Consider the following 19222-nt stretch of genomic DNA (forward strand, 5'->3'; position numbering starts at 1 on the left):
CATGTTTTCACAGGAACTGGATTGGAAGCATCTTGGTTCCAAAACAATAAAGCAATTACACTAAAACTTGTAGTCTCAAAGTTGCCATTAATTCAAGCCACTCAGTCTGGATCACTAAAGGATTTTCACTGACTTCAAGATGTAGTCAACACAAATGTTTAAAAGAACGTGCAAGGCACGGTATTATGGGGCTTGCACTTATGAGCTCGCACCCAAGATCCTCTTATGTTACCTGCTGTAAATCAGGTAAATTTATGTATAAAGAATGGAATCGTACAACGTATACAAATACAGGGGGTCTTGGCAAATTTTATAGTTTTCATCAACAAAATACGGATTTCAAAAAGAGAGATTTGAATTAGAATCGGTTCAAACTTTACTACCTGCAACCTTTTTCTTAGCAAAGATGTTTACTGACAAAATCTTCAACACTTCTGGTTTTCACATGTGCACCAAAAAAATCTAGATGGCAGTTTATCTCCTGGCACAACTCCACTGACTTCAGTGGAATTACTCCAGCACGGAGTTTGGCCCCGCAGTCTTTACAACACAGTTTATTTGTACTGTGATTCAGATATTTTGATACCAGGAATCTTTCATCACTGAAGTTTCTCCATATAAAATATGTCTTGTGTTAAGAAATATCAGTTTCACATTTTTGTCAAACATTATTTGTTAAATTCTGTTTGTTGCAAAGATGGGAATTCAGCTGTAGTTCAACAACATGGATTGGGCTAATAATGATAAGCAGTGACTAATAGGAGCTAGTTCATGTTTTGATTGTTTGCAGCAAAGGAAGCCTCCCTCAAAAACAATTTCAAGATTAGGAGAGAAAACTGAAGCTCTAGCAGAAACTACTGCATGCTCATTATTTCAGCACAGGGGCATTTCCTTGGCCCAATTCTGTTCTCAATTGTGCTAGTGTAAATCAAGAGGGAGTTTATGGGAATTACTTTGGACGTACAGTTGTATAAATGAGACCATAGGGCCAGCTTCAGTAGAAATTTGACAATTTACACCAATGAAGACCTAGCCAAGAATTTTCTCCTGGGCTTCCATTTTTCAAACATATGCGTGTGCAGAACTTTATCCATGTGATTAGTCCTCATGAGTAGTTCCATTTACTTCAAACAGTTGTAGAATGAAAATCTTCATCCTGAAACTAATTTAAACAGCTCACTAATTTCTTTAGAAGTTCCTTCCCTTTAGAGAATATGTATGTATAATAGCACATTTTTGTTTTTATAGATACATAAAATATATAAATATAGTTAATTCACGTGAATATTTTGATGCAGGCCCCAGAGAGGAGGACTGTACCACTGGAAAGGGGTTAAAATATCGTGGTCTCTTAATGCTGTGTATCAACAGGTAGTCTCTTTATCTGGCATGCCATCAAAATTTGCTTACTTGTGTTCTTGCTCAGATGACTTCATCCATCATTGCAACTTCTCACTGGTATTCATCCAGTTAGAACAATTTAGAGGCATAAAACTAAATGTGTTATCATTTTAACCACAAATTAACAGTTTCCATATAAATATTAGCATTTCCTCACTTGGTTCAAGGACAGAACCCATAACAGCACTAACAGTATATTTGATTTAAACTAATTAAAAACAGAGGCTTTTGCAATTTAATATATTGATTTTACCAGTGGGACTTAAATCTTTTATAATAAGTGTACACAGCTGCACCACTCGCCCACCGCCACTTTTAAACCTAATCCCTGCATTCCTCCTGACAATAACATGACAGGATCCACACATCCCAGTATTAGCCTTAACCCCGGTGACACTGCCAGAATGTATTAAACTAAAACATCGCAGTGTCCCATTTAAAAGGAGCCTGTCAACAGCTCTGACTAGGCTTTAATAGTTATAATCTTTTTTTTTAATTAATGTTTCCAACCACTTGTGTAACCTTCTCTCACACATCCTTCCCCCCCTACCCGAAAACGTGTTTCAAACTTCTTGACAGACGAAAACGTTAACGCCTGGTTTCATGCTGCCTGCCCCGAGGCCTTTAAAGCACCTTTACAAGAGGGGCGATGGGGGGATGCACACACACGACGGCGAGCAGGGCTCGGGTGGGAGCGGGTCCTGTACGCTTCACTTGCACCCAGCTCCCGTTACAAGCATCACAAGACCTGGCCATCAAGGCTTGTCTCCTTCAAAGCCCTTTACAAGCCCTTGTGTTTTGGCTTTTAAACTACAGCTCCCGGTGGGGGCTTCACCTCCCCAGGACAGCCTGTGTGGGAACGGAGGAAAGAACCTTTTTCTGGGGTAAATCTGCCGTCGAAGCGTGCGAGCGGATGGGGACGATTCCCATGTCCTTTTTCCTTGCGTGAGGACATTTGCCCTCAGCTGCTTCATTCTCTGCTACCACCGCAACCGTGTGGCAGAGGTCAATAGTTCCTGTTCTGTTCTGCCATTTTGCACCCGAAAATTAGAAAATTAATTAATTTCTCTCTAGAATAGGTCCATACGTTCAAAGAATACCTGCTGGTTACTTGCTGCACAGACAGTGTACTTCATACCTTTAGCTTGCTGCAAGCTTTCTACCTTAGCTAATCTTCTACCACCGAGGGCTGCATATATCCATACTGTCCAAAACAATTACTGCATGTACCTGTTCAGGCTTGAGAGCTTCAAGCAGTGCTAGGTGGAGGAGGATACAAAAAAAAAAGCCGAGGGCTTGGCCTAATGTATGGATGAACCATGTGATCACAACCAGGCATCCAGGGCTAACATTTAATCTGCTTTGTTTCAAGTGGGAAATATGTGAAGATCAAGTAAGTTCAAATCCAGGTCAAATATCCTTGAAAATCTTTGATTTATATAAGCAGGAAAATGAGGTTTAAAAGAAGTGATTATGAAAGGGTTACTAAAAACACAGCTGTACACGTACTCTTATATCTGAGGCTCTCCAAAGAAAAACTGTGTGACATCTATATTAACCTTTGGCTGAACACCAATGAAGGCCTGTAGTGAGCTGGAATGCAAGGCAGCCCCTTCCAAATTTTAACACAAGCCAGGTTACAGCTGCAAATGCCTGCAGCCCGTGCTCACTTTATAAAGTATTCCCCGAAGGAAATTTTTTAACTGTTATAGAATCTTTTTCTAATACCCTACAGTGTTAAAGCCTGTTATTAAAGGGCAAAGAGATGGTTCTCTATGCCAAACACTTGTCAACAAAAAGGACAGCCAGATGGTATGAAATAAAAGGAAACTTGGGGGCTCTTCAGCTTCTTGATTTACATTAACAAAAGCCACTTTCATGTGCTCCTTCCAAGAATGACTAATTTCCCCCCCCCTTAGTTTTTGCCAGGATTGAACAGTGTTGTTCATTTTATAATCAACCACGAGACAAATTAACAAATTACGTATCACTTGTGCCGACTCTTTTAAAAATATTCTAAGCAAGTCTGTTTACCAAGGCAAGATTACCCACATAAGGACAACTCCATTATTTTTAGAAGAGAGGGTCTAAGTAATCCAGAGGATGTTTACTCCTTAGCTGCTGTTTATAAACTTGAAATTAAACTTGTGCAAAGAATGCTTTGCATTTTTTCAGTTCCTAAAATGGATCCATTTGTAAACTGTACTTGGACAAGATCTGAAACAAAATTCCAAATACTGAAACTATAGCCACAAATTTTATAAAATTAGCCAGCAATTTAATCGCTAACTTAGTCAGACCACTGTGGCTAAATTCTCTTTTGATTTACATGTAACTTCATTCTTGACACAAATCCATTCCCCATCCATCTTAGCACAGGTGTAAGCTAAGACAAAATGCAGCCTGCGAATTAACTGGTTATAAATCTAAATCTAATTAATTGTCAAGATTTTACAGTAACATTACATGCTCAGTACAGAGCTCTCTGCAACATAACCCTGAAATGGGGCACCTGTATTCTGGTTCCTCCCTACCAATGCCCAGTATAAACTCTCCGGAATAAATATAGACAGTATCTCCGCAGAAATCAAGGGGAGGGGGGGTGGTCATTGGGGTTTTTTTTACTGTGTAGCCCAGTACCTCTTGCAACGTAAATCTTCTTCTAGATAGATGAAGAATAAGAATAAAGCAAACAAGCGTATTTGTAGATAGCATTTGGAAGCCTGGAATAGCATGCTTTATTTATTGAAATTTAAAAGTATTATTTCTTTACTCACTTTTACTTCCTCCATTCTAAGATGAGACTTTATTATGCTGCAACACTTCCTCATTGTGACGACTCTAGTACAGTAATAAAAGCCTACCTGTGAAACGCAATGCTCGCAGAGTATCTCTTACAAAAGTAGGACACGGTTTACTACAGTCTGCATTTAGCAATTCAGCTCTGCTTTAAAAGGGATCGTTGTCGAAAGTCTCCAAAAAAAATCAGTTCTACAACAGATCTTCTAATTTTCCCTGAATGTCAATAGAAAACTGTACGTATCAAAGCAGGCGGTGTATTTGACTATATACGGGAGCGAGTGGCTGGTCTAATTCATTAAATTGTCCATAAACAAGCCCATCTTTGTCCTATAAAGATGAAAGACTGATGACTATAATGGGATGAAAGGTGTGCACAGTGATGAAGAAAGCTATTAGAGATCTGTGTCCTTTTTAAACTCGTCCTGGCATGCACTGTTGACAAGGGAACAAAACAGTACAGATAAACCTCCAAAATGTGCCTTGCTGGTAATAATTCCACCTGTCCTTCTTAAAACGATGGGATTTTGCCTGCGCTCATACCACTCACTAACCATGCTGACAGCAACTATATAAAACAATAATTAAGTATTTTGCATAAAGAACACTTTTGGATTTCTAAGCCAACTACAAGACTCAGCAGGTCGAAACGAATGAATACACCCGCTGCAGTCATGGCATCGCATCGGGATGTCGATTATTGATTACCTACAGTTTATACAGAGAGGTAAAACCTGCTCTATAAGAAGTTCTCACGTAGGAACAGACATATCCAAAATGTAATTTTTATTTCATGGTTTATGGATCGAGTCCACTCCTTTGTATCCAAAATAATCAGGGACCTGAACATTAATTCCTTTTCTGTAAAGCTTCCATGGGCTGCAAAGGTGTCTCTTGCTTACGCAGGAAGCGTGGGACGGGAGCGCTGCGGTCCCGCTGATGAAAGTTATGCAGTAAATAACGACACCCGCGGAGCAGAGCTTCTTCCCCAGAGTTAACTCCCTGCCATTAGGTACTCACATCTTTCCTAAAGGTTCCCTCCTCTCTACCGAAATGGAAACAAAAGTGCAAATTTTGCTATCGTTATTTCAACATCCTTTGTCTGCCGCCCGGGACTCTCCCTGCGCTCGGGCTGCACACAGTGTAGGACCCAAGAACCACAGAGAACAATGTCAGCAAGATCACTCTTATCTCTAAAGTCAAATATTTGACCGCCATTGGTACTTTTGGCTGCTCAAATATTTGATTTTAAATGTATCATTGCTGATCGGCTTAAGCATCTACCAGCGATTAGACAAACACTGTCATTCCCAGTGGAAAGCATCAGCACTCTCGCAGAGCGCAGCCCCCAGGCCAGGCGTACCTCAGAGCTTCCCACCGGGAAGCTTACGGCCATTAGTAAGGAGGTGCTGCTCACGCAAACGAGGGCTCTCCCACAGCGTCCTGCGTGTCCCTATCATGCAAGAATTGCGCCGGAATGGCTACCGTGTTTGATAATTATGAACGCGTGGCACAGAGCCTTTGGAGCTGCTGATCTTTTTCGGCTAGTTAAAGCACAGGGATTAGAGAGGTGGTGATTTAGGTGCGGATTTAATCTTTGCTGCCTCCGAAGTTCCAGACAGTGGAAGTGTCCAGAACAGTGACATCCATAAAGGTGTTAACGGATTTACTGGCGATGGGGGTGTCTGTAAGCCCTAGCGGGTTACGTGCCGGAGCTGGGCTCCTCTTGCACTTTGCGTGTCCCTTTGTTTTGGGCAAAGTCTGCATTGATCTTGTTTTGGAAATACTATTCAGATTCTGTCTTGAACTTGCAGGCACCCAATCTGTACGTGTGGTGGCTTCAGAGCTGCACATGATGAGGTCTAAAAATGGGTAAGAGTGAACCGGGGTCTATACTTATATATTTAAAATAGAATGCTCATCCCAACAATGTTTTACTCAAATCCAGCCAAGCCAGTCCACACGGGTGTGCAATCTACAGCAAGCAAATGGAAATCAGATTGGGCCGTAGCATCCAATTAGAGAGGCCTAGCGAGCCGCATACAAAGCGTGCCAACTTTCGTGTCATTTGCATAAACCCATCCACATGTGCTTGTGAAAAGAGGCGAGTTAGCTGCACAAACTGGGGTCAGCGGAAAAAGCTGCAGGAGTAAATAAGGGTTTCCTGTGGAATCCCTCTCAAGCCATTAGGAAAACACGGGTCAAGGGAGCGCAGCGCTGGGATGCCGCGGGGAACTCTCCATCTGGGCAGCCGCGGTGGCTCCGCATCCTGCACGAGCGCCAGCCTGGTGCTGGGAGCTGTGCCGGGCTCTGCGGTCCTACCTGGGTCTCGTGTCTTCCTTGGCGGTGCGGGATGCGGAACAGACCCGCCAACCGTCCTGTTCAACTCCTACCTGCACGCCCGATCTCTGAGGTGCGGCACGTAACTGTCCCAGGGAGGAGACGACAAAGAACTTAGCGTGCCGGCACGCGGGGTGGAGCGTGGCGAGAGCTTGCGGCTGTCCAAATGCTGTGATGGGAAGTGGGAGCCCTCTCCGCGTTGCTGCCATTTAATTACCGCCTGGCAAAGCGGCTGCCTTTCCGCGGGGCCGCTACCTGTCCCTCCTCGCCCAAGCGGGCTGCCGCCCACCCGACCTGCTGTGGACACCGCTCCCAGCCGGGGCCACCTGCGCCGCCAGCCCCTGCCCTCCCTTGGGGGCCAGAGCCCCGCTCCAACCTCCCTCCGCCCGGTGCCCCCCGGCTCCAGCCCCGCGGCCTCGCCGAGGGCCCGCACTCACCCAAGTTGACGAAGCTCATGACCATGTCGGCCTCGGTGAGGAAGTTGCTGTCCTGCAGGCTGGCCAGCGGCGGCCCCTGGGTGCTGAAGATGGGCTTGTAGGGGTAGGAGAAGCCCTCGCCCTCCTCGGCGGCGGCCCCCGCCGCCCCCTCCTCCACCGACATGGCATTGTAGAGGTCCAGCATGAACATGGGGGCCGAGTTGTGCTTGCCGTGGAGGTGGGGCCGCGGGCGGTGCGGCAGGCCGAGGATGGAGAGGATCTCCCGCTGCATCTCGCGGCGCTCGGGCCCGCGCAGCCGCCGGTGGATGAAGCTGGAGTGCACCTCGTTGTCCACCGTGAAGTCGGCCAGGACGCAGCGCAGCCAGAGGGCGGGCGCGGCGGCGCCCAGCACCAGCAGCCAGGAGGCGGGCTGCCCGCGCCCCGCCGCCCGCATCGCGGCCCGGCGGCGGCTGCGGGGGGGCGGCGCGGGGCTGCCCCGCCGCGGGACGCGCCCCGGCTGCATGCGCGGCTGCGGAGCGGCGCGGAGCGGGGCGGCGCGGGCCCTGCGCTCACTGCGCCGGCCGGGGGCCCCCGGTGAGGCGCCGCGGAGCGCTCATGGCCCCCCGGCGGGGCTGCCTAGCGGCGCCGGGCCATGGACGGGGCGGCAGCGGCGGCGGCGGCCCCGGGCGCTTCCCCCGGCGGCGGGAGCGGGAGCGGGAGCGGCGCGGTCCGCCCGCGTCCCGCACGGAGCCGTGTGTGCGGCGCGGCTCGGCGGAGCGGCAGCGGGAGGCTGGCGCTGGTGGGAGGAGCGGGCGGGGAAACCCAGGCGCTCCAAACCGCTTGGGAGAGAAACTCCGTGTAACTGCCCGGAGGAGGAACATCTGATCAGGTTGCTGCGCAGGATGTTTGTGGAGGCTGCTGGCTTGGGGGAGAGGGCGAGCCGGTCCCGGGCGCTGCAATTAACGCGAACGTAATGAAGGAGCAGGCACCCCAGGCGGGAGGGCGGCGTGCGTGGGGAGGGGGCCCAGGCTCCCGCAGAGTTTGTGGACGCGAGGGTACCGTCTGCCTGCACAAACACGAGTACACAGGGGGGCTTTTTCCTTCCCGTCCACTCTTTTTTTGTGAAAGTACAGCTGGGGAGAGGCTGCCCGGGACAAGACCAAGGGCACTCAGCTATTTACAGCTTGAGGATTCCGTACCCGGTGTGTCTGTGCGCAGAGCCCCGGGTCGCTTGTTCCAGCGGGCAGCCAGGGCAGTTAGTGGGGAAGCACTGGAAACCCGAGGGGGGGGTTATGGTGCGATAGCAGCATTTACTGGGAGTGGAACCATCAACCTGTGCGCCGGGCAGTTCATGCCATGGCGTTACCCTGCCTCTCGCCTTCCCCTTTCCTTCCGCTCGCTGGTACGCGCCTTTGTGGAGTACGGTCTCCAGATGGACTGTCAACTCTTTTAAGCAGTGACTTTTACTTTTTTTAAACTCAGTGGGTGTTACACCTACCGCAATGGAGCCCTGCTCCTGATGAGTCCAGGTAGATGTATACTGCCACATAAATAATAATAATAGTAATCTCGGATAACAAATGTAGGCTGCTGCTGCCCAAACTTAACTTGGGAAGCGAGGGAGGGCAGGATGGAAGGGTTTATCTGGGTCACTGAATCCAGCCTGAGGTAATTTCAGAAACCATGTACATACACACGAAGTTTATGCTGACATTAGGATTCCTTCCTTAGGCAAAGGAGGAAGAAGAGGGGCAGAGGAGAAAAGAGGTCAGCGTTGGTTTTTTTGATAGATTGTTCATCTGATGTTTTCAGACGAGCAATATCCAGCACCAGATATCCTGCATCTGTTCTGGAAACTAATATTAAGCACTTCTTTTAGCTCTTTATGTTTGAAATCCATGTGTGAACGGCAGGTAACTAGCCAAAAAAGTTGCATGGGAAACACTCTGAGTGATTTAGTCCGCTTGTACGTGTGCATGTGCACTTCTTAATAACAGGGAAACTGAGGCATGACATCGCAATGACTCACAGAGCTACTGAAATAGTGGCGGAACCAGCATTAAACTCCTAGCTCAGTCCTAACAGGTGTTTAGGAATGGCCCAAGCTCTGGGAGGAAGGTGTGGGAAAAGAGGTTGTGCAGCCACATCCACCTTGGGTACCATGAGAGCACTTGCTAAACTCACTGGTGCAAATGGAGGTGCTCAAATGCCACCCCTGTGCCTGCCTTCTCATTGCTCCCCACTAAGGAAAATGCCGATACCTGAGCAGTTGCATTTTGGGTGCCCAGTGAAGATCAAACTCTCTATCATCTTTTGTACTTCCTGAGGAGCAGCACTAACCTGCTCTTAACCAGGCAGGTATTTGCCTAAATTTCCCTCTTGCCAAGGGTGTGATTTGTAGATTCGCTTAAGCTGATCTAAAGCCAGGCCTCTCCCCAGAAAGATGTTTTTTTTCTCATCCCACCCCAGCTTGGACCTTCAGCTGTGCAACCCCACCCCTAATGGTTCCATCCACACACAGGTCAGGAAGCTGACTGTGGTTTTAAAAGTACTCTTTTTTTAACCATTTAGATATTTGATTTTGCTGAATTCATTTTCTGCTGGATCAGCTCCTTGCTCTGACTGACTACGTATTGTGCTGGAACTAGGGAGGCCACAGGAATGCACAGCTGGGGGCAAGGAGAGGGTGTCTGGGCTGGGCTGCCTTGGGTTGGCTTAAACTGATGGTGGACGGGCAGGCAGATGATTCAGCATCCCTCCTTTCAGCTGCAGATAACTTGATTCCACTCTCTTTTTTTGTTCCTTGTAGGCAGTTGGTTTTTCCCGAGTTTTGAGTGTTGACCTTTCATCGGGCAGCAGCGGGGCAAAGGAGACTTGCCTTTGTCATGGACAGTGAGATTAAAAAACCTGTACGGATGGAACCATGGGCTGGAGAGCAGGTGTCTCTGTTGCCTGAAGTACTCACACCTGAATTGCTTGTAGCCCATGTTTAAAGAGTGACTACACTTCAGGTCAGTGTTGTGCTTTGGAATGACATCACTCTTTGAGAGAAAGGAAAGGAAAAGATAGTTTGGGAGGTTTGGATCCTGACTTGTTAATGCCTTGGGTAACGACTGTTGAAGCTGCTTATGTCATTGAAGAAACAGCAGAGGAAGAAAAGTAAACCTTGAAACCTCTTGATGTGACAAACTGCTTGAAAAAGTGATGTTCAAATCTACTTCCTTCTTGTTTTGTCTGTTTAAGTGATCTGACTTTGGCCAGGTTTAGGTGCACCCTGATTTATTGCAGGATATGCTCTTTAAAGGGGGGGCGATGCTGTAACTGTATCCTGTGCTTTCACAGGGATAGTTGCAAGAATTTAACATTTTCTAGCAGTATTTTCTATGACCCTATTGCGCCAAGTACAGCATTAAAGAAGTGCGTGATAGTTTGCAGTGGGGGTACTGCTTGCACGTCTTCTTAGAACAGCATAACAAAAACAGTCCAGGAGTGTGCAAAGAGAAGGGAAATCTGTTAAAGAATATTTTTTTTGAATGTGAGGTCCACGGCTCTTGTCTTCAGCTTGCTTTGGGGCACAACAAAGAGCAGCATTTATTCTGCTGCATACAATAAAGGATGATGCAGCTCAAAATGCAATGGCTGAGTCCTCAGATCCGAGCTTGAATTTCGGATACCTTTCAAACAGACAAGGTACAAATTGGATTGCCTTTCTCATGGGCAGCGTCTTTCTCTTCCCTCCTTTCTTGCCTGCTGCATAAACCCCATCCTGCTGCGTGTAGGATCAGTTCCACACAGGTTGCTGAAATATTGGCACCCACGTGTCATTGTCTTTTTCCTTCTCCTTCCTGGATCAATTAAGAAACCAGTTTTTCCTCTGGCTATTCTCTGCTTCTCTTGTCTGTCCTCCTCTTCTTGAGAAGGAAAATGAAATGCTTGTGATGAAGTAATCCCTGTTTGTTGGCACTTGCTGCTTCAGATTATTTCTATAAAAACAAACTCCCAATGTTTCTGAGGTTCTGCGCAAACCACATCACCAATTGAGTAACTTTTTGATCTTTCTGAGCTTTGCGTGTACGCTTTTATCTGATTTTTGTACCAACTCTTGCTGTTGATTTTGTTTGCGTGGAAGCCAGTATAGTTGGAAGCATGTATTTAGGAGATCAAAGGTCTGGTTTTAAAATATGAAATGGACAAAAATGTGCAGGTTTGTGCTTAATGAATTTGTATGTGCTGCTGTCATCATCATGTACCCGTATTAGGCAGATGCCAGCGGCAGAATTTGGCCATTTGCATTCAATTTTACCAACTGGGCAGTAAAAAGTAGTGGGTTCTGCTCACAAACTCATTTAATGACTTTTTAGAAATCAGACACAAAGCATTTTTTCCTCTTTTCTGCTGAATCAGTTTCAAGCTCCTTGCCTTCCAGCTTTGATGTCCTCTTTTTAACGTTAACCATGTTTTTCTTCCATTCTGTTTTGCATCTTCTCTCATTTTGCTTGAACTAAGTGCAAGTCCTAAATTATAGCAAACTTTTTTCTTCTTCCAAATATTTCCACTAAAATAGCATGTGTTTGAGGAATTTTTAACTGCTCCTCTGGGCCCTGTGCATGCAAAACACTTACATAACAAAAATAATAGTATTATTATTTGTATAAGAATGCATAATTAGCTTGCATATTTAATTATGCTATTTGGGATCATTCTTATCAAAAGTTTCTATTCATCTCTTCAGCATTACTACTGAGAACGTGTTCACCAACATGAAAGTAATCGCATTATGGGTAAGCCATTATATTAGCTCTAATCCAGGAATTTGAACAGATCTGGGTTGAACTGTTCTGGTTTGGACTATACCTATTATGTTATAAAAATTAAGTGTTGATTCCCATTGCTACTGATCAGAGGAGAGTCATAAATGAAATCTGTGTTTTGAGGTGTGAAAGGGCATAATAGTTTCTGGAGATGCTATTGATAATTAAATAGAAAATGATCTTTGGTGCTGAATCTAATGTTCATCAACTGAGTAAGGTGGACAAAGTTCAATCCTTCACAGTTCAGCACTTCATAGGACTTCACTTTATAAAATGGGATCTCGATGGGGATTCTGTTGTTATTATTTACTTCAGAAAACATTAGAAATTAGTTCATGTCATTGGAACACTTGTAGTATGATATTTATCATGCATCTATATATAGCTTGAATATAGGCCTGTGTTACATTTTATATATATCTTTGTGTGTAATTGTTTCTATACTGGTATGAACATGTGCAGTGTGCATACACCAGTATACCCCAATAATTTCTTTAAACTTTATGTAAGTAATATGTTTCTGTACCACAGATACACACATATGAATATTGTTTAACATAGGACCACTTTTAAGTCCAGATATTGCCAAAGCAGCCCAAGAAAAACTGAATTTAATTACGTACTATAAAATTATTCTGTGAGCACTTGATTTGGTTGAAGCTTTTGGCATAAACCCAGGCATTTCCTTCACGGGTAACATTGTAATCTGAACATCTGAAATCTTAGGCCTATATTTGTGAAAAACTGTGCTGAGAACGCACTCATATGTCACTGTTAGGAGCGGACTTCAGCCATGCTGCAGCACCTTGGAAATGTGCCTCTGAAAGTCTGCTGAGTTGTAACATTTTCTTACAATAAATGGTGATCTTTGCTGCTACGGTCCATCAACAGACATTCAGGATTCCTCTTACTAACATATATGTATGTCTTCTAGAGTATTTTTTAGGTTTCTGTGGTTTGTATTCACTAAAGGTAGAGATGTTTGGTACTTTTACACTCAGCTATGTCCAAAAAGCATATAAAACCTATTCATTGTTTTCAAAGGGAGTAACAATAACTGATTCTGACCTGTAAAATGCAATAGGACAAATTTGGATGGCTTTACGTTTTCTCTCCAGGCAGGTGCAGAGTAATACCTCAAAAGAACCATTATTTTGTGCCTTTATTCCAATGTGTACATAAATGCTTGCATAACCCTTGCACAGCTGCTGTACAAACTACTCATGCCACAAGTATTAGTAATCCTAACAGGGGAGGTTGCATGGAAAATTGGGGTGTGTATGCTAAACCATATGTACCATGCCCCTGAATCATAAAACTTCTGTTGCTGGAGCAGAGAGATCTTTGGAGACCATGGGTTTTACAGGTCTGTAGGAAGCAGGGTTATGTACAACAGCTGCACCCCACAGTTTCTCTCCTGCTGAGGCTTATCTTCTGCCTTTAAATAAGCAGGAAACAGAATTTGGTCCAGCATTATCTTAATATGGTCTAGGCTTCTACTTTTATTTATATTTCATTTCCATAGGAACAATTATTTTAACAGTTTATTTTTAATATATATTAGAGCTACTCAGGCTGGGAGTTCTGAGCTGCCAGTTTTGAGCTGCGTGGGGCTGCAGGGATACAGTGTGCATTTTTTTCCCTGGTGCTGCCTCTAAAATAACTTTCTTTATATCTGTGATGATTTATAGTGGTGTTTCTGAACTGGTCTGAAACAAGACGGAAGTGAGAGATTCATTTGATTCTCCAAAGCCCTGGCCGCAAAAATCCCTTCCCAAGTTGCGCAGAGTAGCACGGTTTGGCCCCCGTTCTCCATGGCTTGAGGAGCGTTCCAGCTCCCGGTCCGACCGAGGGAGAGGTTTGTCACATTACAAGTGGCTGCGTGAAGCAATCTCCCAGAGCTTTAGCAGCAGAAAATCATTAATCAGAAGTTTATGCTGGAGGATTTTAAAATAATATGAAGGGACTGTTTCCTCTGCTGGTGTAAATTGGCATAGCACCGTGTGAGTAGACCGAGGCACGCTGATTTACCCCACTGAGGAACTAACCTGGGGCTCTCCGTGACTGTATGTGGAGAGGCTGGTATTGCTGCTGCTCTGCTTGTGGAGGATACTTTAGTTGTAAGTGCAATGCTGTAAGAGTTTAGCTTTCTGAGGCTGGGACTTCTAAGTTTTTAGTCGGAAAATGTTTGCTTCCTAAATAGTGCTCAGCGTGCACCGAGTTTGCTTTGTAAAGGGCATCTTTTCAGCATTCATCCCAAGCCTTTTCTACAGTTGTCTGAGCCCCATAGGCAAATATATACTGTTAAGCTACTAAGATAATTTTTCAGTTAAGACATCGTCAAACTGCAAGCGGGACAATAGAAACAAACCCTCTTTTGTTCCAACTAAACTGTTCCTAATGACCCCCTCTATAAACAGTGGCACCAGCGGAGGTCCCGACAAGGCTCTGCACTGAGCCCCCTTTCAAAAGGACAAGCGGAGCAGAACACGGGGCAGAAACTCTCCGGGCTGCTGCACTTCACTCCGCTTTGGTGGTCTGACCACAAGAGAGAATCTGTTGTTTTTGTTGTTCAAGGCACCCAAAAAGAATAATTTAAAAGCATGAATTTCCACAATTAGCATCCTATAAAGAGTTCTAAATATTTGGATTGTCGGGAAAACAGCAGAGGGAAGCCATTTGTTTGTTTTTGTTTATTTAACTCAAGAGGCTATAAAATAGACTCTTATGAGTTCCATATAAAAGCTTAAATTTTTTTTGAGATTGTTGTCTGTTAAACTCATTTGGAAATAAAAATGTAAAATCCAAAGAAGTTCAGATTTTTACATTCCAGTAAGATCATCACATTTGTTTTGGGGATAAAAATCATCTTTGTGAATAACGTGTGGTTATCGTGAGCCGCGGAAAGCTCTGAGCAGGGGTGAGGTTTCAGCTGTTTAGTTTCTAGAGAAATTGGAGATTTGGTGACAAACTGAACCCCAGCTCTTGTTCTTCCAGATGAGTAACAGTAGGACGCTCTGTACGGATACGTGTACCATAGACAGTGTGTCTTCACACAGTTGAGGGGCTATGGAGATTGTGAATCACTTCCTGATTATTTCTGTCCCGATTTCTGTGTCCTGAATACATCAGCAGAATAGCACGGAAGACCTTCCACTTAAACAAAAACCTATTTACATAGCTTCCTCATAGTATGTAATTGGGAAGTGATGACAGGTCAGGCAGCAAAAGTCCGTAATTTGGATGATTTAGGAATTACACTGACCACATTTGCAGATAGAAATGCCAGTTTCTTCTGGAAGAATCTGGAGTTTGCTTTCTAGCATCTGGTTTACTAGGAGTATTTATAACTTAGAACATGGGCTACTGCTTCATTTGGAAACAGATAGGCAGAGATCATGGAAGGAGAAGAGAGAACATCCATTAAGACAGGAAACACATATTCAGAGTAAAGACTAAATAACGGAGAAAAGTAACTCTTACAAGATTCAGAACACCTTTGAGTCTCCGCAATGTGATGGGGGTGTGAGGGCACTCTGCCATTTGTGGGAAGGGCTGAGGAGTTCACAGCTTTGGGCTTTTGTTTTTTGGTTGTGGGTAGGGTCCACATTTTCCTTCATAGGAGAGTGGGATGGAAGGTTTCAGCGTGTCTTGGAAAAAGGAAGGATTTGGGCAAGTGCAGGATGAAGGTTTATGCCCTGTGACAGGATACTGTGAGAAAGAGAAATGTCAAGGAAATCTTTAAGAGATTTCCAGTAGAAACAAAAGAATCTTTGTGAAAGATACTGTTAGCAAGTCTGATGGAAGGAATGGGGATGTAAAATGAATTGAGAGGATTTGCAAGTTGTTTCTAAGCCTTGAGGCAAGAATAAAAAGCTGAGCATTTACTGTTTACTATATTTGGTATGTATGGAAGAGCAGTTTGGACATCAAGGGAGCTAATAAAATGCAGAGCCTAACTCTGCTGCAAGCTGTGGTGTTGCGCTAGGGATAGAGAAAATGCTGCTGTTAAAGGGCAGTTCTGCAGCTGAGGCTTGGCCTGGCCTTTTGTGAGAACGACCATTTTTCGTGGCAGCATAGCCAAGGTCCATAAGCATGTGACAATGTTCTCCATGAACATGATTTTATTTTTCTCATTTGTATGCATATAAACGTTGTACAAAGTGCTGTGACTCTAGTTCTCAGGATTAAGTATGGTAACTGTGTAATGTGATAGCGTGAAGGTAGAGTATTTATTTTGTCACATCTTTCCTCAAAAATCCACATTCGAGGCTTATTTTTACTGAAAATTTCTGAAAAAAGACTAAATATATCTGACTAAAATTTGCTGCCTCAGAGACTTTCTGGTTGAGAAGTCAGGTGGGTAGGCTAAAAAAACACCTTGTCTTCTGAATGTATCTACAGAATTTTATGGGAATTAATTCATCAGAATAAATGAACAGATGGATTTCTAACTGGTTTTAATGCCATGTAAACCAGATTTTATTTAATGTTTTGACTAGAAATTCTCATGTTTAGCGGTCATATTAGAGATGTGATAAATGTTACCCATGAAAAACAACAGTGTCAATGATTTTTTTTTTCTAGTTTTCATATGATTACGTTAGGATAAAGATGAGGAAAAAGTATATAAAATTTATGTTAACTTTGATGCAAAATTGCTTTCTCTTGAAAGTGATGAATCTGGTTATACATTAATCTCCTGAGCCAAAGTATTCTTCTTACTGTCTTTCAAACAATCTTCCCATTCTCTTAGGTTTTAACAATGTTAGTAGTGCAAAGAAAAGCTTATCACAAGCTTTCAACCTACACTAACAACAGTAGGACACATGTATATTGGTAGAAAGCAGCGATCATGAAAATTTTCTGATTTGCAGGCTTTGGCAGCAGCCAATCCTTTATGGCATATCAAAGCAACCTGTCTTATTTACCTTTTTGCATCCCTGTAAAAGCAGCTCATGGAACCCAAATGCTTGTAAAGCACACTTTGAAAAATCAGTGATATGGGACAATACAGAATGCACAAATCAAATTAATTTTTCCTGTGCAAGAGCTAAATGTGTCTCACTCTTCTGAAGACCAGCAACTTGGATCAAGTTATAAGAGAAAAAATGAATTTAAGAGTTAAGGGTGGTGCACTGAGAATTAGAGTTGTCCACAAACAAAAAAAAATTCTACTATATAAAAAAATTAACGGTTTTGACATTTGTTTTAGATTTGTCACAGAATGATTTAAAAAACAAAACATGAATAGAAAGAATGAGACATCCCAGAATAGCCAACATCCAGTGGCTAGGGTATTTACTTGGGCCGTATCCAAGCAGTGCTTTATGGGATTTGGAGCAGACATTTGACATAATGTTTTCAACATTATTTTTGTCAGAGTCAAATGTGGGCCCTGAAATGGATTGAAAAAGAGCTCGCCTGGAGTCCTGTACGTCGTAGGTGAGACTTAGTCACCAGGCTGTTTGGTCACTTAGTCTTTCTTGAGGAATTCTATTATTTTACTTTTTTTTTAAACAAAGTAAAGTAGCTGTATAGAGAGTAGACAGCCACTTACTCTGTTGCATTTAGTAGGGTGCTATGATATATTCAGGTATTCTTCTGACTTTGGGAGTGAATAAGTAACATTCATGTTTCTGTTCTCATTCAGAACAGATTTTTCTCATGGAAATATCTGAACCTACCTAACTATATGTCCATGGAAAACAATATATTACTTTTAATAATTTTCTTTTTGACAAGTTGGCATTTTCTGATGGCAAAAAGCACTTTCTCTAAAACTTCCCAACCAGCTTTTCTGAGCTGAGACCTACCTCTGTGTTGTACAAGTGTGAGGCATTTACCTTCAGTACTTTTTTAGGTTTAAGAAGAGATCACAAGCAAAATGTGGTCTGGGATGACAAAACTTCTGTGTGTAAATTTGTGGGAACTTCATAAGGAAGATGTAGGTTAAAACATGAAAAGCTGTTGATGACTGTCTCTCAGCTGATACTGAAATTAAGTTAAATTGAGTATGTAGGGGAAAAAAATCAGAAAATTTATTGGGCTGAAATTTCAGCTCTTCTCCTTTGCTTTGCAAACATGGACCTTTCAATCCAATCCTTTCATCCTTGTTCCCAATCCCATTCTGGATCATGCAAGCTCCCCTGGACACACGTGTTCAGCTTCTGTTTCTGGTTCAGCCAGTGTTCCTGCCAACCTCCCACGATTTTGTGTTCCTTCCTCCCTGCTGGCTGCCTTACACCCGGCCCTGATCCTACCACAAATGCACTGCCCCAGTGCTGTGCACCCTTGGGCGTTACTGACTAAGAACTGAGACTCGCGGGTGTCCCAGGGGAACCTGAAGGCATGCGTAGAGGTGGAGAGCATGCGTTTCAACAGCACATTCTCTCCGTGCCTCAGCACTCTCAATTCATTAATCAGCGTAGTTAATTTTAAAGACGTTTACCATTTCCTCAGCCGGTTATTGGAAAGATGATTACTGGGTTAATGGCCCTGCTTGAAAACAGTTGTCCCATTACTGTAGATGAAGTCAATCCAGTTCATCATGCCTTGTAATAAAGCGTTGTTACAGTTTACGTATGCAGCCAATGCCTTGTTTTCCTAGAAGAACAAAATGGGAATATATTTTGCATCAGATATTAAATGTGGCTTGCCCAATTCCCCACGCAGTTTAATGGTATTGAACAATATTGGGGTAGCTATGTTTGTTGTCACATGTGCCTCTCAGCTCCATTGCCTTGTAGAGATTTGGTATCTGTAATGTTTCACTTTTAACATTCCCTGCTGAACAACCGAAGTCTCTAGAAGTGAAAATGAACGCCATGCAGGGACAGCAAAGCTAAGTCATCTTCAGCCCAGGTTTTGGTATAGCTGTGCTAACTCACCTACTGAGAAATAAAACAGTCAAATTACCTACTGAGAAGCAGAATTTCTTTGCCCTGGCACAAGTTTCTTGTCCTGCTCCTAGAAGCCGGTCTAGCTGGCTCTGAGCTAGTGCAGGCAGTCTCAGCAGGTGCTACATGCACTTCCTGCAACGTAGGAAGCGCTGGGTGACGCTCTACTTTAGATAAAATACATAAACAAGATTCTACTGACTGCTGGTCAGTGGAGATCCTATCACGCCTCTTAGTCTGGTTCCCTAGGGAAACTACTTACACAATCTTATTATTTGTCTGACCCAGTTTCCAGTATGCTGACACATTTGTCACAGGTTACATAGATGTTTCGAAGATACTATGTGCTTACCAGTTTTGCAAGAATTAGCAACTACATAGAGGAAGGAATCCTTATTAATACTCTCGTTGAGGAGGAAGGGAGAATTCGGCAATTATTCGTTGTGTTTGACAACAGCAAGCCATTCGACTGCTTTGCACGTTGCTGTGATATTCCTTGGCGAAAGCACTGCTTTATTCATCTGCCAAATCAAAAAAGTCAGGGGCTGGCTAGGGG

The 19222-nt window shown here is 43.9% G+C and overlaps 1 protein-coding gene across 1 annotated transcript in view; it reads right to left on the reverse strand.

Annotated features, from left to right (window-relative positions):
• The window catches only part of BMP7 (bone morphogenetic protein 7), a 47329-nt gene extending 39850 nt beyond the window's left edge, over positions 1-7479 (reverse strand). Inside the window, exon 1 of the mRNA XM_075438559.1 lies at positions 6978-7479. Coding sequence (XP_075294674.1) covers positions 6978-7479 — 502 coding nt within the window. The remainder of the gene's footprint in view (positions 1-6977) is intronic.
• Positions 7480-19222: the final 11743 nt, after the last annotated feature.

This window comes from Opisthocomus hoazin, chromosome 18, assembly GCF_030867145.1.
Source record: "Opisthocomus hoazin isolate bOpiHoa1 chromosome 18, bOpiHoa1.hap1, whole genome shotgun sequence".
Classification (NCBI taxonomy): domain Eukaryota; kingdom Metazoa; phylum Chordata; class Aves; order Opisthocomiformes; family Opisthocomidae; genus Opisthocomus; species Opisthocomus hoazin.